The sequence below is a fragment of the Ursus arctos genome, unplaced genomic scaffold (assembly GCF_023065955.2).
Source record: "Ursus arctos isolate Adak ecotype North America unplaced genomic scaffold, UrsArc2.0 scaffold_10, whole genome shotgun sequence".
Classification (NCBI taxonomy): Eukaryota; Metazoa; Chordata; class Mammalia; order Carnivora; family Ursidae; genus Ursus; species Ursus arctos.
In genome coordinates, this window is record NW_026622764.1 from 56980646 (window position 1) to 57005775 (window position 25130).

At 44.6% G+C, this 25130-nt stretch overlaps 1 protein-coding gene across 1 annotated transcript in view; it reads right to left on the bottom strand.

The window, feature by feature from the left end:
• Positions 1–1384: 1384 nt before the first annotated feature.
• The window catches only part of EBPL (EBP like), a 33541-nt gene continuing 9795 nt past the window's right edge, over positions 1385–25130 (bottom strand). The window contains exons 2-4 of the mRNA XM_026493227.4: positions 10906–10975; positions 5147–5285; positions 1385–3823 (exon numbers count right to left, since the gene is read on the bottom strand). Coding sequence (XP_026349012.1) covers positions 3583–3823; positions 5147–5285; positions 10906–10975 — 450 coding nt within the window. The 3' untranslated portion in view covers positions 1385–3582. The remainder of the gene's footprint in view (positions 3824–5146; positions 5286–10905; positions 10976–25130) is intronic.

Consider the following 25130-nt stretch of genomic DNA (forward strand, 5'->3'; position numbering starts at 1 on the left):
TCTCTGATGGGGAGGAGGGCTTCTTCTACCCTGATCTGTTAGACTTTCACACAGGGACACAATCTCTCCCCAACTCACTTAATTGTGAAAACATTTCGATCTGTCCTTGTTTGGCAGTGGCGCATATCTGTACTCCAAGTTCCTGTCAAAGTCTGTAATCCCCATTTCTCTCCCATTCAACACTCAGCAAAAATTCTGTTGACAGACATCATGTTTTCAGGACTGCCGGCAGGCTCCGCAGCCCATCCATTTTTCTCTACTCTGTTGACCCCTGGATTGCGCCAGTTCAGCAGAGAGCAAAGCGCCGGAAACAACTAGGTAATCCCCCATGGAAAGGCTTTTAGACTCTCCCTCTGGCCTTCAGCCCACGTCGGGGACAGAAGCAGCCCGTTCTCCCGGACCTGCAGTCAAGGACACAGTGTTCCCTTCAGGTGGGTCCACTGGAGACAGTTTCCAGGTCTTCATACCAGGGATTTTTAAAAATAAACTTTTTAAATTGAGGTAGAACATATATAGAGAGAAACATACCATTCATAAGCATACAGCTGAGTTATCACAAAGTATAACTACCACGCAAATGGAAAAAACAGATTACCAGCATCTCAGAAGCCCCCTCATGACATCTCCCTATCACTACATCCAACCGTCTTCCCCAAAGGCAACCTTTCCCCTGTTTCTAACACCACAGGGTGACCTGTGTTTGGACCTTCTATAAACGAAATCCTACAATATGTATTCTTTTAGTCTGGTTTCTTCCATTTATCATTATGTCTGGGAAATACATCCACGTTGTTATGAGTAACCTAGTTGTTAATTTTCATTGTATGTATCACAATGTATTTATTTAGGTTGTTCCCAGTTTGGAATTATTAAATGAATAATGCTGCCATTCTGGTGCACAAAGCAAGCATTTCTGCAAGGTATATACCTAAAAGAGAGAGAGAGAGAGAGCGCACGCACATACATGAGTGGGGGGAGGGGCAGAGGGAGAGGGAGAGAGAGAATCCCAAGCAGACTCCTCACTGAGCCTGAAGCCCAATGTGGGGCTCGATCCCAGGACTCTGAGATCATGACCTGAGCAGAAATCAAGAGTCAGAAGCTTAACTGACTGAGCCACCCAGGTGCCTCCGACTCCGTTCTTCTACAAGGTTGTACTAGCTTTCCTAGCCCTTTGCATTTCATTCCCCTAAAATATCTTAAAATCAACTTGTTAATTATCATTTTAAAAAAAATCTGCTGGGATTTTGATTGGGATTACACTGAATCTATATATCAATTTGGGGAGAACTGACTTCTTTACCACATTGAGCCTTCTAAAATATGAACATGGTCTATCTCTCCATTTATTTGGATCTTATATAACTTCTCTCAAAATATTTTATAGTTTATTTTCTGTACATCTTTCAGTTTTTCCAAATATGAGAATGTTTTGATGCTATAGTAAATGGTATTTTAGGCTTTAAATGTTTATTGACAACTGGTTTGCTTTTAATTTCATGGATACCATATTGTGTTGCTCAGCATTTCCCTAACTGGTGTTCCATGAAATACCATCTCGTTGTTCAAGTGGTCTGGTAAGTATGTTGGGGAAAAGTGGGGTTAAACAAGTTAATCAAGTTTCTTCATTGCAGGACTTCTAACGCCTTTAACGGGATAATATACTATTCCTCAAACTCGTCTGGTCGTACTTATACAATATTCAACAAATATCATTGTCAAGATACAGTGCAGAGAACAGAAATCACTCTGGAAGATTTGAGGAGGATTTAGCCCAGGGAATTAGGTACTTAAAAAATTCACTGGGAGGCTGCAAAAGCAGGTACTTGGCTAAGCTTCTAGGAATGACTCCCCGATGCCCACAGAATGAACCCTCCCCCAAGGGAGACGGTACCAGAGAGACCACCCCTGAGCTACTCAGCCCACAAACAATTTATTCTTGTGCCCTGACTCCAACTACTGCTCAGAACCTAGGAAGTGGAACCCAAATCCAAAGCTCTTCATGTGTCACCACAAAACAGCAATGATTAATAATAATAATAATTAGTAATAAAATAAAACAAAGATAAAAGAAAAAAAAGGAGGAAGAATTGAAACAATTTCCATGCTTTTACCCTCCAGATCTCTCAGAAGTATTTCTGAAAGGTGAAGCCAATTTTGCATCCAGGACCACAGCCTACAGCCTCTGCAGGACAAGAAGACAACTGGAAGGAGGGGACAATGCAGACGGAGCTATCTGAGCTACAAGATCCACCACAACTTACCACATGCCTGGTGTGTGTGCCAGACACTTTTCTAGGCAGAGGATACGTCTGTGAGCTTAGAGTATAGTAAGAAAGGCACATACGGAACAAGTTTATGTAAGTGCCTGCTCCCCACCTCGGACGGAACTGATGCAGTCGCCTCCCCAAGTTAGTGTTTCATGAAATGCAGTGGTGGTCATGCTTCCCTCCTGGTATTGGACGGTAGTGCCAAATCGGTGCTTCACTTCTACCCATTCCACGCGGCATCATGGCTTCACTTCTACCCATTCCACGTGACATCATGGCTTCACTTCTACCCATTCCACGTGACATCATGGCTTCACTTCTACCCATTCCATGCGACTTCACAGTTTCACTTCTACCCATTGCACGCGACATCACAGCTTCACTTCTACCCGTCGCACGCGACTTCACGGCTTCACTTCTACCCATTACATGTGACATCACGGCTTCACTTCTACCCATTCCATGCGACATCATGGCTTCACTTCTACCCATTCCACGCGACTTCACGGTTTCACTTCTACCCATTGCACGCGACATCATGGCTTCACTTCTACCCATTCCACGCGACTTCACGGTTTCACTTCTACCCATTGCACGCGACATCACGGCTTCACTTCTACCCATCGCACGCGACATCATGGCACGCACTAACTTGACAGTCATCTTATTATTTCTCACTCTTTTTTCCCAGGGTTCCTATTTCCCGATTTACTTTTCGTCATATTGTGCTCTGTAAGTTACCTCAATCTTCCTCTTTGAAACAGGACAGATATCAATCGATCACCTGTCATGTGACACCCCCATCCTCATCCGTGAGGGCTTAGGATTCTCAGAATCCACTCACAGCATTCTCCTACTAGCATTTTTGTTGGCTTCACAAATCTGACACAGTACAAATGCAAAATAGAAGCATTCATTTCATTCTGGTTTCACTTTGGTAACCAAAAGACAAGTGAGAGGATTAAAAGTTGAGGTGACGATATGTTCTTGGAATAAAAAATTAATAGGCTCTACCGTTTTTTATAATTGGCTTTATTAATGTGGAACAATTAACACTAGCCATAAAAACATATAATTAAACGTGTTATTATTACAAGTAAAAATTTATTCTCTGTTCCCCATATTGTCATTTAATTGGGGGAAAAAAAACACTAACAAAAACTTGCCACCATACAACCAATTTGAAATAGGCTGTTTAGGAACAACCATAGAAAAGGAAAGTGTACACAGGAATACCTTACATTTTGACCAAACAAAAAGATTTGACCCATTCTGGCTCATAAAGCAAGATACCAGTGTTTGTGATTTTGAAAATTCACTGGAACTTCTTCCCTGAACTGGTTCCTTTGTAAAACATTTTCTTGAGTTCTACCCACGACTGCCACAGTAACAGTCCCGGGATCAGAACCCACACACTATTGAAAAATACCAGATAGACCCCAAAGTAGAGCCAACTGTCGGTGTTGAGGTTGGGGCTTCCCATAAGCCAGTCTGGGAAGAAGGTCATCCACCCGCCATACAATTCACACACGCACAAGGTAATCTGTATGAAATGCCTGCGAGAGAGAAAGAAACAAGGGGTGAAACTGCCAGCTCGGCGCAGCTTGGCACCCTGAATCCTGACATCTTTTCTCAAACGACAGCATCAACACAGTCTTCCACAGCAGAAGACCTCTCCGAAGGCGGACCTCAGCTTTTGCACAGTGCTCCTTTGATGCGCAAGTCACTCTGATTAGTGGAAGACCCATGCGTCCTCTGGAGAAGCAATTCTGCCCTTCCTAGATTATTCTCAGAGTTAAATAAGGTCTCTCAGGTATCCTGTTCTAGTCTTAGGAAGATTTACTGAGGTCTCACCCAACCCAGCAAAGAGAGACAGAGATGCAAATCTTGCTACAAGCCACAATTTTACCTGCTGGGAAAGGGGACAGTAAGAACAGTCCCTTCCTCCAAGAATACGTGGGCGGTAAATGAGACACATGGATCTGGAAGTCCTCAGCAAGGCAGATACTATACATGGTTGAAGTAATTAACAAATGGGTGCAGGTAGTGAGTCTACAACCAAGGTCATGGAGCCAAAGTTATATCAAGATACCAACAAAAAATTCAATTTTTTCTGCTAACTACCTAAGTAAAATTGGGTTGGGGAAAGGTGGACTAAATGACCTTGGAGGTTTCATTCAAACCTGAAATTTTGTGACTGAAGCTTTAAAAATGACTCCTTCGATTCAAGATGCTAGAAAATGGAATGCAATTGTGCCTACTTGACATTGTTTTTGGGAATCATCCTGAGGATAGGATTCTATTTGCCCCAGGTCACCGTCTCTGAAAGAAGGAGAGGAAGGGCAAGGGCAGGAGGGAGGGCAGAGAGTTCAAAGACTCAGAGTCCAACCTGAGGACAAGCAGTTAATCTTCCATTGCCCTCCTTTCTCTCCCCTCTCTTCTGCCTTCCTCACATCCTCCACAGCCTGCTTCTGGAAAGATTTATCTTCCATGTCGAACTTCAAACTATGTAAGATAATTTACTTGGTGTAAAGTGGAATAGGAGTTTTCTAGAGTGATTTGGGGGGAAGAAGGATGGGAAATATGACCCTTTTATTCTCCAAAATATTGGTGAAAAATCATCCAATGATGTTCACACTTTCTTGCCTATGTCAGTGACTAGGTGGTCCCTACAAGCATATTTCTCATAGTTTTTATTTTGAATGATCTGAAATTATCCTGGTGGCACCACGATTCTTACCTAACATGGAACAATGTTCATTTCTATTCTACTTTTCGTCTAACAAATAAATGTGGTCATCATCTACTCCAAATGCCACATGGGCGTTGGATAGCTCATGTGTGTCCTCTCTTCAGCAGGCCAGGAGAAGGGCACTTACCGATAATATTTCTCTTTGACTATGGCATAAATGAGGACTAATGCCAGAGACCCATCCAGGACAACAGTCAGAATTTCCAAAGACACAATGGTTGGGTCAAAATAAAGCCATCTTGCATCAGCTTTGCCATATTCTTTCCCTAAAAGTGAAACACATTTCGTTACTCACGTGGCAACCATTTTTATGACAGTCAGCGGAAATGACCTTTTTTCCCCCTAAGGAGGAGATAAAAAGAACTGCCACCCCTTCCTTTCTTCACAATGCCTTCGTGGAAGACAGGAGAAGGACAGAAGGTAAAACACATTTGCCGCGTGACTCGAGTAATAATAACAACATTATGTGACATTTGTAAAAAGATTTCGTTCCCAAAGTGCTTCCACACAAGCATCCTCTTCACCCCCGCTCTTCTCACTATAAGCAGAATTCTAAATTAATTCAACACGGTCAGATTTTGCAAAGACGATCCTTAGTAATTATCTTGGTAAATGCATTACCATTCCTTACTTCAAAATTGCTACATAAAGTCTGTAGATATAATCTAGACGTGGGAATTTTTTTTAAAAAGATTTTATCCATTTATTTGACAGAGAGAGACAGTGAGAGAGAGAACACAAGCAATGGGAGTATGAGAGGGAGAAGCAGGCTTCCCACGGAGCAGGGAGCCCGATGCAGGGCTCGATCCCAGGACCCTGAGACTATGACCTGAGCTGAAGGCAGACGTTTAACGGCTGAGCCACCCAGGCTCCCCTAGATGTGGGAAAATTTTTATTAAGGAAACGTTTATTAAAAAAACATGCTTATTAATAATTGAAGAGAAATTGAGTGCTGAGGAGCCGGTGGGGAGGTGGGGGGAATGTAATGACGCAGCCTGGACTGCAGAAGGGATCCGGGGTGGACACGGGGCGCGTTTCAGTCCAGACAGGAGTCAGTAGCAACAGCCACCACAGAAGCCTCACTGCATTCACCAGGGAGTGGGCGTGCCCTAAGAAATCTTTCCAGACCCCATTATCAGGATGGTTTCTTCTGGAAAGAATGAAGTGAGAAAGTCATTTTAGAGCTGGACTGAGAGTCATGCACTGGGAGAATCCTCCCACCTTCCTCTCTCCCTCCCTTCCTTCCTTCTCTTCTTCCATCCTTCCTTCCTCTATCCCTTCTTCTGTCTTTCCTCCCTCCTTTTTTCCTTCCTTCTTTCCTCCCTTCTTACATTCCTCACTCCCTCCCTTCTTCTCTCTTCTCTCACTTTCAATACTGTTCTCACATTACTTAGAAAAGGCATGAATGAACAAATATTAGCTACATTATCTGATTGGTCGGAGCAGCGGACAAAGCTCTAGTCTCTATTAATGGCCCAAGTTAGGATCCCTTGGGGCCAGGGACAAAGAGTTCTAATGAAAGGCTGTCCTGGCAGAAAGAAAGGCCAATAAACAGGATTAGCCATTTAATGAGATAACACACAGACACATGCTAAGCAGAGGCTCTGAAAGGCCAGATGCTACCAACCGGCCAGGCAGAGCTGCCCTGTCTGTCCTGAGCCGCCTGCCAGCCAGGAACTAAATGGAAAACAAAATAATAGTGAAAGTAAGTTTTTCCTCTAAATCTAAGCATATATACAGGGACTCCTGGGTGGCTCAGTTGGTTAAGCATCTGCCTTTGGCTCAGGTCATGATCCCAGGGTCCTGGGATGGAGTCCCGCATGGGGTTCACTGCTCAGCGGGGAGCCTGCTTCTCCCTCTGCCCCTCACCCCTCTCATGCTCTCTCTCAAATGAATAAATAAAATCTTAAAATATATATATATATATACTATCCTGAAAGATTCTCTCTAGTGCACCCAAAATCTAAGGCATTATCACTAACATAAAATGTCAGTGCTTTAGGAACTAAGAGATCAGTGGGTGTTTGGACATTCAAAAATAACCCCATTCATTCATTCCTTAATTGAGCAAAGCTTCTGGAACCCAGGGAAGGCTCTGTGCTGGTCCTGGGGAATGCATTAACTAGGACGGGAGACACAGGCAGCCTCCTAGGGGCTCCTGTTCTGAAGTCAAACTGCACAGTAAGTGACAGCAACTGAACGGGGGACATGGAGAAAGCGACACTTAGGCCAGATGAGGGAGGTGAGGTGTGATCACTTCCACCTTCCTGCTGTTGGTGAGGGAGGGAGCCCTGCCCTTGGGTTATGGGGGTGGCCACATCCAACAGGTGGCACTGGACAGATGAGTTTGATGGCAATTTACTGGTCACATACACTCACAGCCTGGGGAAAGAGGACACTGAGCCCCTCAGGCCATGCGGGGGCTTCACTCAGAACCAGGGCGAACTGGGAGAGGCCGCAGGAGGCAGGCTCTGTAGGAATGAGGCTGGGGAGGGCCCTCGTTCCTGCAGCAGGATGGGAACGGCTTCTTGCAATAATCCGGAGGGCTGGCAGGGAACTGAAGCCTGCTCCACAGGGATCCGCGGGCACCGTGCTTGGTCCTTGGGACAAGGAGGGTCGTTTGGCTCATACAAGGAAGCAGAATGGGGAGGGAACTTGTGGTTAGGCCGTGTGAGGCCCTCTGGATTTTATCAGCTGTCAACACAAAATACTGGATCTTAATTTCAGGTCCTACACCGCAAGAGGTGACCCCTGAACTGGGTGAAGGAGAGGGTGTATGCCCAGTGCACAGGCCTGGAGTGGAGAGAACACGGTACGTCTGAAATCACATTTAACTCAGCAGAGCTGAAGGAGACTCTGTGTGTGTGTGTGTGTGTGTGTGTGTGTGTGTGTGTGCGCGCGCGCACACGGGGCGAGGTGAATGCCAGAGGAAGGCAGTCCCAGTGCATCAAGCCTCTGGCATCTCCTCTGCTGCTCGACTCCGGCCACTTCTTTGCTGGTTAAACACCTACACAGCAAAAGGGCAAAGAGAGCATTCGTAAGTCTAATGATGTGATCGGTATCATTTATTTTGTGACTGATGCCAGGCTCGGGCAGAAGTTTAGAGGGAAAGATACACTGAGGGCTGGAGTAGGATCCCAGTCCCTGGGCCACGGCTGGGCCCTTCACCCCCAGAGCGCAGACTAGGAGAGGGTGAGGGGTGACAGAGACTGTCTTCTTGATCAAACTTGAGTCAGGCTCCTCCGAGCCCTCTCCTTGACCTCCACCTAGGGCTCTGTCCTTGGCCTTCTTGGTCCGGTTCCAGCAAGAATCCTACTGGGTCAGTGTAGCGGAAGTCCTCCATTCTCGGTATCTGCTCCCTTTTTCCCTCCAGTTTTATTGAGATGTAACTGACATCTAGCACGGTATGTGTTTAACGTGTGCAGCACAATGGCGCAGCTTGCCTATATCCTGAAAGGACTACAATGAGCTCCGTGAAGAGACATTTCTTCATACAGATCCAAAAACTAAGGAAAAGCGGTGCGCTCTTCCTTACGATGAGAACTCTTTGGGTCCACCCTTCGATAACTCACAGCCGTGGTGACTAGAGCCATCACGTTGTACGTTAGTTATATCCTCAGGACTTACCCATCTTGTAACTGCAAGTTTGTGCTTCATCACCTTCACCCGGTTCCCTCATTCTCCACCCCCCACCTCTGGTAACCACAAATCTGATCTTTTTTTTTATGAGTTTGAGGTGTGGTTTTTTTTTTTTTTTTTTTTTTTTTTTTTAGTAAGATTCCACATAGAAGTGAGGTCATACAGTATTTGTCTTTCTCTGTCTGGCTTGTTTCACTTAGCATAATGCCCTCAAGGTCCAACCATGTTGTCACAATGCCAGAATGTCTTGATTTTTATGGTTAAATTGTATTCCATTGTGCCCGTGCGTGTGTACACACACACGCACACACCCCCCCCCCCCGACTTCTTTATCCATTCATCCATCAATGGACGCTTGGGTTGTTTCCACGCATTGGCTATTGTGAATATTGCTACCATGAACATGAGGGTGTAGATATCTGATTACTCTCGATACCTGATCAAATTCCTTATCCCCCACCCTCTATATCATAGCCTATCATCCTGGCCTGCCTGCAGCAAGAATCCTGTTGAGTCGGTCTATTGAGAGTCCCCATTCTTGACGTTTCTTCTTAGTAATTTTCCATCCACTGAGCCCACCTGCTTCTTGGCCATAAAGTTCCACCTGTCCTTGTTGTATCTGGAGTTGAGCCTGATCTCGCTTTCCTACTGCAAGACTCCACTGCAGGGGTACCTCCCGAATAAATTCTTCTTTATCATCTTTAACAAGTGTCATGAATAATTCTTCTTTAACAAGGTCCACATGAAGTTTATAGCCCAGCCCTACATGCTACTGAATCAAACAACAGTCCGCAGATCAACATCTGGGAGGCTTTACCGTAGTCCCTCTGAATCAGAATCTGTATTTTAACAAGAGTCCAGGGCAATCTGGCACACTTTAAAGTCTGGGAAGTACTACTTTATGTTAGCTACTGGATTTTCATTTTCTTAAGAATAAAGGACAACACCAGTAAATGAGTTTTTACTTTTTAAGGCAAAAACTGTAAACGGAAGATGACTAATAAAGATCGTGTTACACATCTGCATTTCATGGGACTAGGCCAAAGCTGGATTGTTCACTTTCTCTGATGCCAGGCCAGGCAGCCGGGGTGGAGGACAATGACTTAGGCCGGGTCCTCCAGCCCCTGGGCTTCCCCAGCAGCTCTTAGGCACAGTTCAACCTGGGCCACTCATCACATTACACACACGAATGTGCATAGCAACATTTCACTCCCGAGGTGGGGGCTCAGGCTCCCTGCGCTACCACTGGCTAGGACGTGACAGGCATCAAAGATGACACATGTTTTGCTTTGAAAAGAACTAATGGTAGCTGCCTTGATTCTTTAGAAGTTTCCTAACGTTAGTGATGAACAGCAGTCCCAACACAGGTCCTGGCTGGGGGACCGGATTTCAGAGTTATGGAAGAAATGAGATAAATTATGCAGAATTTCAGACACAAAATCTGAAAGAAGTTACCTTGCATAAGGCAATTCTGCAATAGTGGCAAAGGATCCTGTTGTTGCCCGGCTCATTTATTTGTCAAATTTGACACAGTACCTGGGAGGAAGTCGATACTAACTGATGGAATGTTGATGGATTTACAGCAGCATGAAGCAAGTAGACCAAACTAGTCAGTATCTCTGCAGAGCAGGAGGAGTTTTGGAAATTATCTACAAGACTACATGTATGTATACATACATATGTGTGTACACACACACACAAATGTATGTCATATATATATATAATATGTATACACACATATGTGTGTACACACACACACACAAACGTATGTCATATATATCATATATATATATATGATAAAGTGAAGGTTGATATTAATACTATGGAAAAACACCCAGTTTAAATACTGGAAACTCTTCAATCTGTACTATTAATGTATTTTTTAATATACAGCTTTATTGAGATATAATTCACGTGTCACACAATTCACCCATTTAAAGTGTACAATTCAGTGGGTTTTAGTATATTCACGGATTCGAATCATCACAATGAAAATTTAGAACATTTCATCAACTCCCCAAAAGAAACCCAAACCCGTCACCAGTCACTCACTCTCCATCCCCCTCTGTCACCCCCTCTAGTCCCCGGCAGCCACTAATCTATCACCTGTCTCTAGAGATTCACCTATTCTGGACATGTCACAGAAATGAAATCCTACAACTTGTGCCACACGTACTCATCTATTGACAGCCACACTTCAATTAGTCTCCTCAAACATTCCAAATGCAAACATTTTGAAATACTTACACAATGAAGCAATCAGGCCTTCGGAATCTGCAACGTTTCCTACAAAAGACAAGTAGACGAAAGGGCCTTCCTGGAGAGAAGAAAATGAAAACAGGCTCTAATTTAGCATCACAGCCACAGGAGGGCACCGCAGAAGCCAGCGGCGTCCCCAGGAGCCCACATCCTGGTCCGCGCCTTCCGCACGCCGCACCTCCACGACCCGTGGGCTGTGAGCCTGGAGTCTCCCCCCTCCCCCCACGACCTTGCAAACAGATATGTCCAAAGGGGATGTTTAGCTAATAAATGTTGTTTTTCAATGATTGGCATTATAAAAATCAGAGGTGTGTTCCTACAGGAAAAAAATACATTGAAAATTTTGCACAGGGAAAGAACTTAAATAGGCTAAATTCTGGATCATTCCAGAGATTTTACGCCTTGGAGAAGTACCTCACAGCAGTTCATCTTGTCTGGCCTCAAAAAACAGCCAGGACCTCTCTTAACAAAAGTGGCGTTCACATACCGATGTCAGAGTTGAACTAGTTCTTTTTCCTGCATAAGGGGCAAATGTAGGAAAATTAAAACCCTTACAGGCTACCTTTTAAATTTTAGGTAACGAAATATCGGTAATCACACTGAGTACTTTCCTATCGCTGAAGGATTTCTTTGCTTAAATTTCAAAACTAATTAATTAGAATCCCTTGCGTGTCTGACTGTCATGTTGCTCCTTTGAACAGATGTTATTGCTGGTCAGTGCAATTTTTTTCCCATTTCTTTTCACCAATGCAATTGCTTATATGACAATTTAAATTATATCTCTGCCTAATCCCTGCTCACTTATAATACTATTTCCAAGAGCTTATCACTTAGAGCCACTGCTGAATTTAGTTCTGGGAATTATCATCCTAACTCACAATGTACTTACACTGCTATTTCTTTAGATATTCTCAACGAACTGTCAATCCTGAGAAATTATGATTTAACTTATGTCTTCCTTCCGCTTCTCCACTTTTTACAGTTTTTTGATAGTGTAGGGGAGGGAAAACTTCCTTCTGCCTTCTTAGACTCTGTAGCTGGCCTAAGAATTAACTGACATGACAAACTAGCAGGAGGAAAGCACACAAATTTTATTTACTGTTTTTACATGTACATGGGAGTCCTTAAAAGGAAAACAAAGACCCACAGAAGCTGTTAGGCCCAAAAGCTTATATACTTTTTACACAAAGAACGATAAATTACAGAGATGTGACAAGACAAAGGGGCGTGCGCTAGGGGACAGTAAATTGTGGGAAAGTGACTAAGAAATATAGGAGGGAAACCAGTGGAAGATAAGGGTTATTTTAGTAGGTTTGTTTGTATAGGTCCATTTCAGCATTGACTCCCAGTCTCTGGTGATAAAGAACGTTCTTCTCTTCGTGGTGCAGGGAGGGCACCTTTCTCATGGGAAATTTAAAGACCTGATTTTAGGTAGAAAGGAGGAGATCAGAGAGGCCTTCCTGCATCTGCTGTTTTCCAATTGCCTTCAGGTCATAACCATCAATATGCCAAAACGGCATAGTTGAGAGAGGCATATTCGGAACCCTTGCCTCTTTTTAAAAAGATTTATTTATTTATTTGAGAGAGAGAGAATGTGTGTGGGGAGGGAGGGGTGGAGGGAGAGGGAGAGGATCTCAAGCAGACTCCCCACTGAGCGTGGAGCCTGATGCAGGGCTTGATCTCAAGACACTGAGATCAAGACCTGAGTTGAACCCAAGAGTCGGTGGCATAACTGACTCAGCCACCCAGGTGCTCCTGAACCCTGTCAAATAGCTATATTATACTCTTTAATTCTGGCATTAGTTACCCAGATTTGTAACTTAAGTAGTAAACTTAAAAACCTCAGCTTCCTCATTCGCCAGTGTTGCGCAGCACCTGGACTTCCCAACAGAGAAGACAGGGATGCTACGCCCGCCATGCTTTCTTCCTCTTCTCCCCATTTCCAACACTCACCTTCTCTCTACTTTGTTTGTACATTTTACATTTCCATTCTTGTTCTGTAAACATACTTGTCTTCCTATTTTTTTAAAGGTTTTATTTATTTATTTATTTGACACAGAGAGAGAGGAAGAGAGCGCACACAAGCGGGGGGGCAGCAGGCAGAGGGAGAAGCAGGCTCCCTTCTGAGCAAGAAGCCATATGCAGGACTTGATCCCAGGACCCTGTGATCAGGACCTGAGCCAAAGGCAGATGCTTAACTGACTGAGCCTCCCAGGAGGTTCCTATTTGATGTGGATTCTAAAAGCTGACAACCAACAGCAATTACAATATGGTGATTACGTAAATGTCATTCACTGCAAAGAGCCACAACTTCTTTCTCTACAGACCCAGTATTTTTTTTTTTTTTAAGATTTTATTTGTTTATTTGACAGAGAGAGACAGCAAGAGAGGGAACACAAGCAGGGGGAGTGTGAGAGGGGAGAAGCAGGCTTCCCGCCGAGCAGGGAGCCCAATGCGGGGCTCGATCCCAGGACCCTGGGATCACGACCTGAGACAAAGGCAGACGCTTAACAGCTGAGACACCCAGGAGCCCCCAGATCCAGTATTTTGACTCCTGTGTCCTTTAAGAAGAATGTGGCAGTTGGAATATCCTTTCTTACACTAATAGATTTCTCAAAACCATGGTATGTTTTAGTTTGGTACATATTCAGGCCACGCCTTTCTTATAAAATATTTTTGCTTATGGGGCGCCTGGGTGGCACAGTGGTTAAGCGTCTGCCTTCGGCTCAGGGCGTGATCCCGGCGTTATGGGATCGAGCCCCACATCAGGCTCCTCCGCTATGAGCCTGCTTCTTCCTCTCCCACTCCCCCTGCTTGTGTTCCCTCTCTCGCTGGCTGTCTCTATCTCTGTCGAATAAATAAATAAAATCTTAAAAAAAAATATTTTTGCTTATGTTACAGTTTGTAATTGCCTTTCTTTTTCTCTTATTGAGAGAAGAAACCTGACTTTCTCCCCACCTCATTAATACATTCCAGCATGTTAAACAGAAGCTTTAGAGTTGGTTTGTTTTGTCTTTTCTTGACACTTTGTAAGTTACTTACTTGGTAAATTTGTACATATACCTCAGAGGTATACATAGGAGATAAACAGCAATGCTTTAAAAATAAGAAGTACTCCCCATCCACTGTGTAACACTTTATTTTCACCAATCAATTTTTTATTTTTAGCAGACACATAGCAGGAAATCCACACCATTTCCCTGGCTTGGCCTGGGGACTTTCGAACAAAACACATCCACTGGCCTGGCCAGCAGGAGCAACAAGGCTGGGCTGAATTTGATCCACTGCAGGTCTCAGTCCATCTATCTGTAAGATGAAGGACCTCCTAAAATTAGATTGTGGATCACATCCTGAAACTAGACATGACTTCCACTAGCAATCTCTTCAGCCGGAGCCATTAGCAACACATGGACTCTGACATTAGGTCCAGGACCTTTCCTCAGAAGCAGATCTGTGGGTAAGAGCAAGATGGGGATCTGGCAACCTATAACATGCAGGGACCTAGGAGCGAAGAACAAATTTTGTCCCTTTTATATCTACCTGTTCAAGTTTTACTCCTTTTTCAAATGCCAGCTCAAACCCTGCTTCCTCTAAGAACTCTTCCCAACTTCCTAGTGACAATTCCTCACTCCATTGTGTTACTATATTTGTGCTTCTGTAATCAATTGTCTGCTGGTTATGAATCTTAGTTCCCATTAGATCATACATCTTTGGGGTCTGGGATGCTGTCTTATCTCAGAATCTTCAAGAACCCAGAATGATATTTTGTTTTCAGTGTTTACTAACCTTGAATTAATGACAAGTTCCCACAATGAATTACTTAGAAAGACACCCGGAGGGGCTTTTAGAAGGCTCTATATACTTCTTATTATATCAATGTCTCAAATGCAATGGCAGTATACAGTTGACTCTCAGACAACACAGGGGTTAGGGACACCAACCCCTGTGCAGTCAAAAATCCACATATAATTTTTTACTCTCCAAAAACTTAACTACCAATAGCTTACTACTGACTAGAAGCCTTCTGATAACAAACAGTCAATTAACATAACTTGTATGCTATATGTATTATATACTGTATTCTTACAATACAGTGAGCAAGAGAAAATTATTAAGAAAAGCATAAGGAAAATACACCTATAGTACTGTACTCTATTTATCAAAACAATCCATGTATGAGTGGACTGGTGCAGTACGACCCATGAGGTCCAAGGGTCAACTGTAATTATGTAAAGTATAATAAATATATTCACGCCTCCATTCCATGCCTGATCAGACGCTGCCTCCCCCAGGAAGCAAGGCTTCACTGATTCTCTGGATGGGAAGTAGGTGCTTCTCCTACGTAGAACCCTGCTTACTTGTCCCTCCTCAAAACTGTCAGTTCCTTTCGGGCAAAGTCTTTGTCTCTGATCTCTGTATTCCACCTGCCTGCTAGATGGTACACGCTAACAAAGGTTTACTAAAAGAATAAGAAATAGAAGAAGGAGGAGAGTAGTGGGGAATAGCAGAGTTCAACAATGACAGCAAACACCCAAGCAATCCATTCAGAAACTGGAAAAAAGAAACGAAGAGACATTTCAGTAAAGAGGACCCACGGACAGCAAACAAACACATGAGAAGAGGCTCCACATCATTAGCAGTCGGGGACATGCCAGTGAGAACCGCAGTGAGCTGGTACTCCACACCTATCAGAATGGAAACAATAAAAAACATACTGACCACAACAAATGGCGAAAAGGATGTGGCTCACTCACACGTTTCTGGTGGGATGAAAATGGTACCATTCTGGAAAACTGTAGAGTCTGGCATGTATTCTAAAACTAAATATACAATTACTATAGGACCCAAAACTGCACTCTTGGGCACTTGTCCCAGAAAAAGAAAGGCTTACGTTCACACAAAAACAAGCACACAAATGTCCATAGCATCTTTATCTGGGGGGATGTCCTGCAGCAGGTGAATGCTTAAACAAGCCACAGTCCGCTCACATGGGAGCACTCCCCACTACCGATACGCTCAACAAGCCACAGTCCCCTCACACGGGAGCACTCCCCACTACCAATACGCTCAACAAGCCACAGTCCGCTCACACGGGAGCACTCCCCACTACCAATACGCTCAACAAGCCACAGTCCCCTCACACGGGAGCACTCCCCACTACCGATACGCTCAACAAGCCACAGTCCCCTCACACGGGAGCACTCCCCACTACCGATACGCTCAACAAGCCACAGTCCCCTCACACGGGAGCACTCCCCACTACCGATACGCTCAACAAGCCACAGTCCCCTCACACGGGAGCACTCCCCACTACCGATACGCTCAACAAGCCACAGTCCACTCACACGGGAGCACTCCCCACTACCGATACGCTCAACAAGCCACAGTCCACTCACACGGGAGCACTCCCCACTACCGATACGCTCAACAAGCCACAGTCCCCTCACACGGGAGCACTCCCCACTACCGATAAGCTCAACAAGCCACAGTCCCCTCACACGGGAGCACGCCCCACTACCGATATGCTCAACAAGCCATAGTCCCCTCACACGGGAGCACTCCCCACTACTGATACACTCAACAAGCCACAGTCCCCTCACACGGGAGCACTCCCCACTACTGATACACTCAACAAGCCACAGTCCCCTCACACAGGAGCACGCCCCACTACCGATATGCTCAACAAGCATGCATCCACCACATTTTGTTTCTCCACTCATCTGTTGATTGGCTACGGTGAATAAAACTGCTATGTGCAAGTATCAAAGTCCCTGGTTTCAATTTTTTTGCATATTTATATAAAAGTGGGCTTGTTGGATCATAGGGTAATTCTATGACATTTCTTCTGGTGGTATACCTTAACTATTTTAATTACTAAAAAATATTATTAAAGGGATGCATTACTGAAAGTTAAAAAAAAATGTATAAAGTGAAAGGTAAAACACTTTTCTTCCTGATCCCCAATCTCGTTCTCCTGAGACACTACTGCTGAGTTTCACAGCAGCCCTCAAGAAACTTTCGTGGGGGCGCCTGGGTGGCTCAATCAGTTAAGTGTCTGACTCTTGATTTCGGCTCAGGTCATGATCTCAGGGTCATGGGATCGAGCCCTGCGATGGGCTCCCTGCTCAGTGCAGAGTCTGCTTGAGATTCTCTCTCTCCCTCTCCCTCTGCCCATCCCCCTGCTCTTTCTCTAAAATACATAAATCTTAAAAAATATACTTTTTATGTATATGTATATGTATATATACATGTATACTTTTTATGTATATGTTATTATGGAACCATAAATATTTAAAATATTTTCTTTCTGCTATTAAATTTTTACCTATAAACCCAGAGGGTGATGAAAATTTTACCATGTTTGTTTATTTAAAAAATTTTCAAGTTCTGCGGATCAGGAATTTTGGTTTAAAAACATACAGAAGTTCCCATTAGATGCTCTAATGATTGAATAATTGAACTGTAGCTAATTTAGCTGCTAACAAAATCAGCTTAAAAGCTAAACTGTATCATGGCAAATAAAAGTAACGATACCAGGCCATTTTTCATTTAAGGTGTTCCAGACACGTAATTTTAACAACTGTATTTTGGAGGCTTTTAGACAACTACCAGCCAAAGCTCAGATTAAGAAAAAACAACAATAAAAAATGCTGGGCTCTGCAAGCTCCTGCTCTCTGTAATTCAATGACCACTTTAGAGAAAACGCTCAATTTACTCATTTCAACCCTTAAGGGAAAATTTAGTGGGGAAAAAAAAAAAAGCCTTTAGAGAAATTAAAAAAAAAAAGAATCCCCCCCTTTTTTGGTAATTTATGTCGGTATTTGTGAAGGCTAAATCTGTATTCAAATGTATCTGCAAGCCTTTTGTTTTTTAGCTTGTTTGAATGAAAAACCGGAGAAAACAGCACCACATTCATTATAAACAGTGGGAGAATAAAGTGGAATAGAATAGAATCACTACATAAATCCTGTCAAAATTTATTAGCGTTTTCTATTCAGACTCACAAAATCTCAGCCTAATCAGATTTTTCCATGTCACGGCAACAGCACCCATCATTGTTTCTGGAAGGATCAGCTGCTTCAGCCTCCTACGGCCCCTCGATGACAAGGCTTTAGTGACTTCATAAATCCGTGCTGCCCAGCTGTCGTCCCCCTAATGACATGACGCCTTCCGTGTGCTGGAACCAGCTGGCGCACATGGGCTGTTGCCTGGGACTCACAGAGGACAGGGCTGGCCTCTTCAGAACTTCGGGGATGGAACAGCCACACAAGTTCTATTGTTCCTACATGATGGTGGCTTAGTGTTTGGTTTACAACTTGAACACATCTCTCCCCTTTTAAGAATATACCCTTCTCTGCCGAGACCGCTATTTCTCTGGTTAAGGATTTGAAAGGAAACTTTCTAAGGCTCCTCTTAGTTGGACAAGTGCTTTGTCACTTTATTACAATAGGGACAGGATGAACATTAAAAGTTAATCCTAGTACGGAATAGGGCAAGAAGGGTCATGAAAGGGACAGAGGAAGACAGAATCAACCTTCAGTGAACTCTGTTGAGGGCCGGGCACTGTGCCAAGTGTCCCACATCCTTGCTATTCAAATGTGGTCCCTGCCCCACAACTTGGGCACCACCCAGGAGCCTGTGAGAAATGCAGAGTTTCAGATCCAGACTTACGAATCAAATCTGCATTGTAAAAGTTCCCTGGGGACTTTCAAGTTTGAGAAGCACTGTCCCACACGACAAAGCTCTACAAATCACTCTTGACATTGAAGAAGACACAAAAGATGGAAAAATATTCCATGCTCATGGATCAGAAGAATTAACATAGTTAAAATGTCCATGCTACCCAGAGCAATCTACACTTTCAATGCTATCCCGATCAAAATACCGAGGACATTTTTCAAAGAACTGGAACAAACAGCCCTTAAATTTGTGTGGAACCAGAAAAGGCCCCGAATCGCCAAGGAATTGTTGAAAAGGAAAAACAAAGCTGGGGGCATCACAATGCCGGATTTCGAGCTGTACTACAAAGCTGTGATCACAAAGACAGCATGGTACTGGCACAAAAACAGACACATAGACCAATGGAACAGAATAGAGAACCCAGAAATGGACCCTCAGCTCTTTGGGCAACTAATATTTGATAAAGCAGGAAAAAACATCCAGTGGAAAAAAGACAGTCTCTTCAATAAATGGTGCTGGGAAAATTGGACAGCTACATGCAAAAGAATGAAACTTGACCACTCTCTCACACCATACACAAAGATAAACTCTAAATGGATGAAAGACCTCGATGTGAGACAGGAATCCATCAAAATCCTAGAGGAGAACATAGGCAGCAACCTCTACGACATCGGCCACAGGAACTTTTTTTATGACACATCTCCAAAGGCAAGAGAAACAAAAGATAACATGAACTTGTGGGACTTCATCAAGATAAAAAGCTTCTGCACGGCCAAGGAAACAGTCAAAAAAACTAAGAGGCAGCCCACAGAATGGGAGAATATATTTGCAAATGATACTACAGATAAAAGACTGGTATCTAAGATCTACAAAGAACTTCTCAAACTCAATACACGAGAAACAAATAAATCATAAAATGGGCAGAAGATATGAACAGACACTTTTCCAATGAAGACATACAAATGGCTAACAGACACATGAAAAAATGTTCAAAATCATTAGCCATCAGGGAAATGCAAATCAAAACCACACTAAGATACCACCTTACGCCAGTTAGAATGGCATAAATAGACAAGGCAAGAAACAACAATTGTTGGAGAGGATGTGGAGAAAGGGGGTCCCTCCTACATTGTTGGTGGGAATGCAAGTTGGTACAGCCACTCTGGAAAACAGTGTGGAGGTCCCTTAAAAAGTTAAAAATTGAGCTACCCTATGACCCAGCCATTGCACTACTAGGTATTTACCCCAAAGATACAGACGTAGTGAAGAGAAGGGCCATATGCACCCCAATGTTCATAGCAGCTCTGTCCACAATAGCTAAATTGTGGAAGGAGCCGAGATTCATTATATACATCTGTTGAACAGATGTTGTGTGGAATGACTGGATTAAGAAGATGTGGTCCATATATACAATGGAATATTACTCAGCTATCAAAAAGAACGATTTCTCAACATTTGCTGCAACATGGATGGCACTGGAGGAGATAATGCTAAGTGAAATAAGTCAAGCAAAGAAAGACAATTATCATATGGTTTCTCTCATCTATGGAACATAAGAACTAGGAAGATCGGTAGGAGAAGAAAGGGATAAAGAAAGGGGGGGTCATCAGAAGGGGAATGAAGCATGAGAGACTATGGACTCTGAGAAGCAGAGGGCTTCAGAGGGGAGGGGGGGTAGGGGAATGGGATAGGCTGGTGATGGGTATTAAGGAGGGCACGTATTGCATGGTGCACTGGGTGTTATACGCAAGTAATGAGTCATCGAACTTTACATCAAAATAAATAAATAAAAGAAAAAAAAAAAGCTCCACTTGATCCTCCCAACAATGCTTTGAAGAAAATATCATTTCCGTACTTTATGGATACGTGCTTTGGTTTGCATGTGCGCCACCCAAATGCATGTGCTGAAATTCTATCTCCCACAGATGATACTATTAGGAGGTGGGGACTTTGGGAGGTGCTCTGGTCATGAGGGTGGAGCCCACCTGCCCAGGATCAGTGACTCTCTAAGAGGCTCCAGAGAGATTCCTGGCCTCTTCCACCAAGAGGATGCAGCAAGAAGACACCACCTCCACAGCAGGAGAGGGCCGTCACCTGCCATGATGGCAGCCTGATCTGGGATTGCCAGCTTCCTGAACTCTGAGAAATAAATGCCTGCCCTTTACAAGCCACCCTGTCTGTGGTATTTTGTCACAGCAGCCCAAACATATGAAGACAATAAGGAAACAGAGACAAAAGTTTCCTTCCTTCTCTCAGAAAGGGTTGTGGTAGGGAAAAGGTACTGTTCAGAATTTCACAGCTGGTAGACGGCAGAGCCAGCATTCAAGAGCGCATCCGTTAGACCCCAAAGCCCATACTCTGTCTCACTTCCCTCCCTGGCCCAGGTTTCTTGAGTAATGGTCAGACCCGTCTGGAACAGTGTTCAGTCATCAGCACTGCACTTAAAAGGCAATTTGTGGCATGTGTGAGGGTGAGTGACAAGGACAGCAAAGCACCAAGAAACCATGTCCTAAGAAATGGTGGAAGGCACTAACACTAGGGGATGCTGAAGTGTAGACAGGGGATTTGCTTCCCTTCGGGCTGCATAAGGGTAGAACTAGGACCAATGCATAGAAATCACAAGGAGGCTAATTTCAGCTCACTGTAAAGAAGAATTTTTTTTTTAATACTAGAGCTATATCATTCTGGAAAGATGCTATTGGCTGAAAGTTTTCAAGTGAAGGGTGGATGACCCTATGTCTGTCTGGGTTATTAGTAAAATTCCTATTTCAAGGCGGGGGGAGACTGGACTCCTTGGCTCCTAGAGCCCCTTCCTAGACTGAGGTGGCTTTCTCACTCTCCACATGCAGTATTGGACATTCCTTTAGATCTGTCCATCATGATGCATGCCATGCCCAGTCTACCCCCAGTCCCCAGGGAGTCAACGGCTGTGGGAAACTGTGACAGCCACTGCTTTGGCAACAGGTGACTCACCCAAAGGACAAGGAGGGACAAGAAGGATGACAGGACTCCAGGGCAGACGACTCACAGGCTGGCTGCTAGCCTACGAAGCAGCCTATCCAAAAAGCCACAGTCAAACAGGGACACACTGGGCCCAGGAAATTCCTACTCTCTGGAACAGAAATTGACCAATAGGGAGTGAATCCAAACTGACTCTGAAAACTAATTATGCAGGCGAGGTCGTGAGAGGCCAACAACTGAACATTGTGAATAAACTCAAGTTACAAGGAGGCATGTTCGAGCAAGGACGGTGTATCAGTTTGCTAGGCGCCATAATGCAGTACCCCCCACCGTGTGGCTTAGAACCACATTTACTGTCTCTCGGTTCTGGAGGCTGGATGTCCAGAAGCAAGGTGTCTGCAGGGTTGGTTCCTTCTGAGGGTTGGGAGGGAGAACCCGTTCCATCTCCTCCTCCAGCTGCTGGGGGTTTGCCTGTGTTCTGTGGTTTGTAGAAGCATCAGGCTGACCTCTGTCTTCATCTTCACATGGAACATGTCTGTGTCTCTGTATCTCTGTGTCCCAATTTCCCCTTTTCATAAGGACACCAGTCATCCTGGACGAAGGCCCACCCTAATGGCCTCATTAGGTCTGTAAAGCCCCCTAAGAATGTAGGGCCACATTCTGAGGTACTGAGGGTTAGGGCTCCAACATGTTCTGTTGGGGGGAAGACACGATTTGACTGAAAATACAAGGATATGAGGCGTAGACGCTAAGGGATACACAAAAGAATAAAGGGTGAGAAAGCCAGCAAGTAACAGAAAGAGAAGCAAACCTAGAGAGGGGCTAGGAGGCGGGTACGAATTATCCGTGAATCAGAACCAACCTCCGACGGCCCAGCTACATCTCAGCTTCCGCTGTGTTTCCATGAGTTGCCCTGTTTCTTGTTGCCCTGCGTGCCCGCCCTTCACTTGACCTAGTCTGCGGAAATAAATGCAGAGGTTCTGGCCCCAAAGGGTTTCACTAACAGGCCTGACACTGACCTACCACTGTCCTCTGGAACTTGCACCCTGAAGAGGAAATCGGGAACCTGAGCTGCCTTCGTCTTTCGTTCCAAAAACTAACACTGTGCTCAAACAGGATAGCAACTTTTCAAAGAAGTTGAAGGAAAAATCTCAACGCAAAAGCTCCTCGGAATCTCTTCCACAAACTGATGGTGATTTGGGGCCACCATTAGGAATGGGCAGAAACAGATTCGCCAGTGGAAAGCACCACTCAGCCAACGTGCTTTTCATTCGGCTAACCGAGCTGACGGTCGTAAAACATCTTGAGGTCTTTGGGATGAAATCAGTCTTGCAAACGAACTATGCAGCCAGCAGTGTATCTTTGAAGATGCCAAAATGGGAAAGTAATAGTCCTTGTCCCCAAGGGACTCATAGCCTCGGCAAGGGAGGCAGTAACTCCCCGACACCCCTCAAAAAAAGCCTGTGCTCCATCATGATAGAGTTCACAGAGAGCTGGCGGAAGGCTGACTATGATGATAAGCAGGACGCAGGGAAGAAATCCGCCTCAGGCCACAAGACAGCGTTTCTCCCGCGGGAGGGCGGGCGTGCGCCTGCGCGCACACGCACACCCAGAAAATGTAAAAAGCCCTTTGCACTCTAATCACTCGAAGACTTGGGAGAAACAAGCTTTCTTCTTCTGCCTAATTCCCTTCTTTTTGTATTATTTTTTAAAAACTGCTTGTCCTGCCTTAGTTTAAATATAAACACAATGCTGTTTGAGGTCTTCAAATTGCTATTTCTTTACCCTCGGCAGTTTCAGGTAGATGAGAAAAAACTTCCCAGTGTTAGATTTTCTGGGAGGGAGAAGTCAGGAGACAAGAGAAAGGACAGGGAAAAGCAGGTGGAGACAGGTGGACAAGGATACACAGGAAAGGTCTGGAGGCAGAAAGTGAAAGGGGCAGCAGGTAGGGGGACCATCTCATCTCAGGAATGCCTTCAGTCCCTGGGAAACAGGGACTGTTGGTCACCATAGCACGGGGACCAAAAGGTGGCCAGGTGAAGGGGTGGCCCAGTGAGAATGTGGAGAGGCGCCCACAGCCCTAGAGAAAATCTCTGCATTGGGAGGGAGAGTCGTGTTGATCCTGCCTCTGGATCCCTCTTTTGAGAAGGTGTTTGCTCACTCACCAAGGTTGTCCAAAGCATTGAAACTGCCAAAGTTCTTCCAGCACAGGGCCATCTAACCTTTGATGCCACTGCTTTGTTGGAGCTCTGGTGGCATCAGTACGCTTCCTCAAGATGGACTGGGAGGTACAAGGCCATTCTCCAGGGTCTCGGCCATTGCCAGCAGGTTGGGTTTGGGGCACGGAGTTTCCTCAGTCCTGCTGGATCAGGGCTGCTGGGGGGGGGGGGGGGGCAGCAGCACAACCCTCACTAGGAACACAGGGTAGGAGGGAAGGGGAGCCACCGGTTGCCGGTCCAATCACAGCAGAGCCTGGGGGGGAGGGTGTTGAGGTGGGGGGTTGTTGACATATTTGTAATTTCATAAATGTTTGAAACTCAGCATGTGCTCCTTGTTCTGCCTTTTGATTGTGTCAATGTCAATATCCTCGTTGTGATATTAGACTATAATTTTGAAGACGTTATCACCAGGGAAACTGGATAAAGTGTACATGGGATCTCTCTGTATTACCTCTCTAGGAAGAACCTCTAATTATCTCAAAATTACAAGTTTAATGTAAAAATTGGGCAAATCCCAGTAGAAGATATATAGAGGGCAAAGAAACATGTGAAAAGATGTTCAATATCACCAGACATCATGGGAATGCCAACGGAAACTACAACAGGGTCAGTTCATATGCATCTATTAGAATGACTAAAGCAAAACAACAAAAATAACAATACCGAGTGTAAGCTACCGAACGTGTCCCCTCAAATATATCTGCTGAAGTCCTAACAGTGTGATGGTATTTAGAGGTGGGGCCTTCAGAGATAATTAACTTTAGATGAGGTCACATGGGTAGAGCCCCATGATGGGATTGTTGTCCTTTCAAGAAGAGAGACCAAGGCTCGCACTCAGCCACGTAAGGACACAGCAAGCAGGCAGCCATCGGCAAGCCAAGAAGAGGTGTCTCACCAGAACCCAACCATGCTGGCCCCTGATCTCGAACTTCCAAGCCTCTGAAACATGAGAAATAAATGTCTGATCTTTAAGCTATCAGTGTATGGTATTTCTGTTAAAACAGAGCGGACTCAGACATGAAGTGCTGGCGAGGATGTGGGGTAGCCGGGAGAGTCACATATCACTGGCGGGAATGGAAATGGTGGAGCTACTTTGGAAAATGTTTGGCAGTTGCTACCCCAGTTACAGAATCCCCCTCGTAGGCATTTACCCCGGAGAAATGAAAACACATGCCCACACAAAGACTTGTAGGCAGGTACTCACAGCAGCATTATTTATAACAGTCAAAAACTAGAAACAACCCCCATGTTCAGTAACTGGGTAATAGATGAATAAACGGAGATGTATCCATGCAGTGGGATCCTAGTCAGTAGTTTATGCCAAATAATAGACTGCATATTCTATGATTTCAT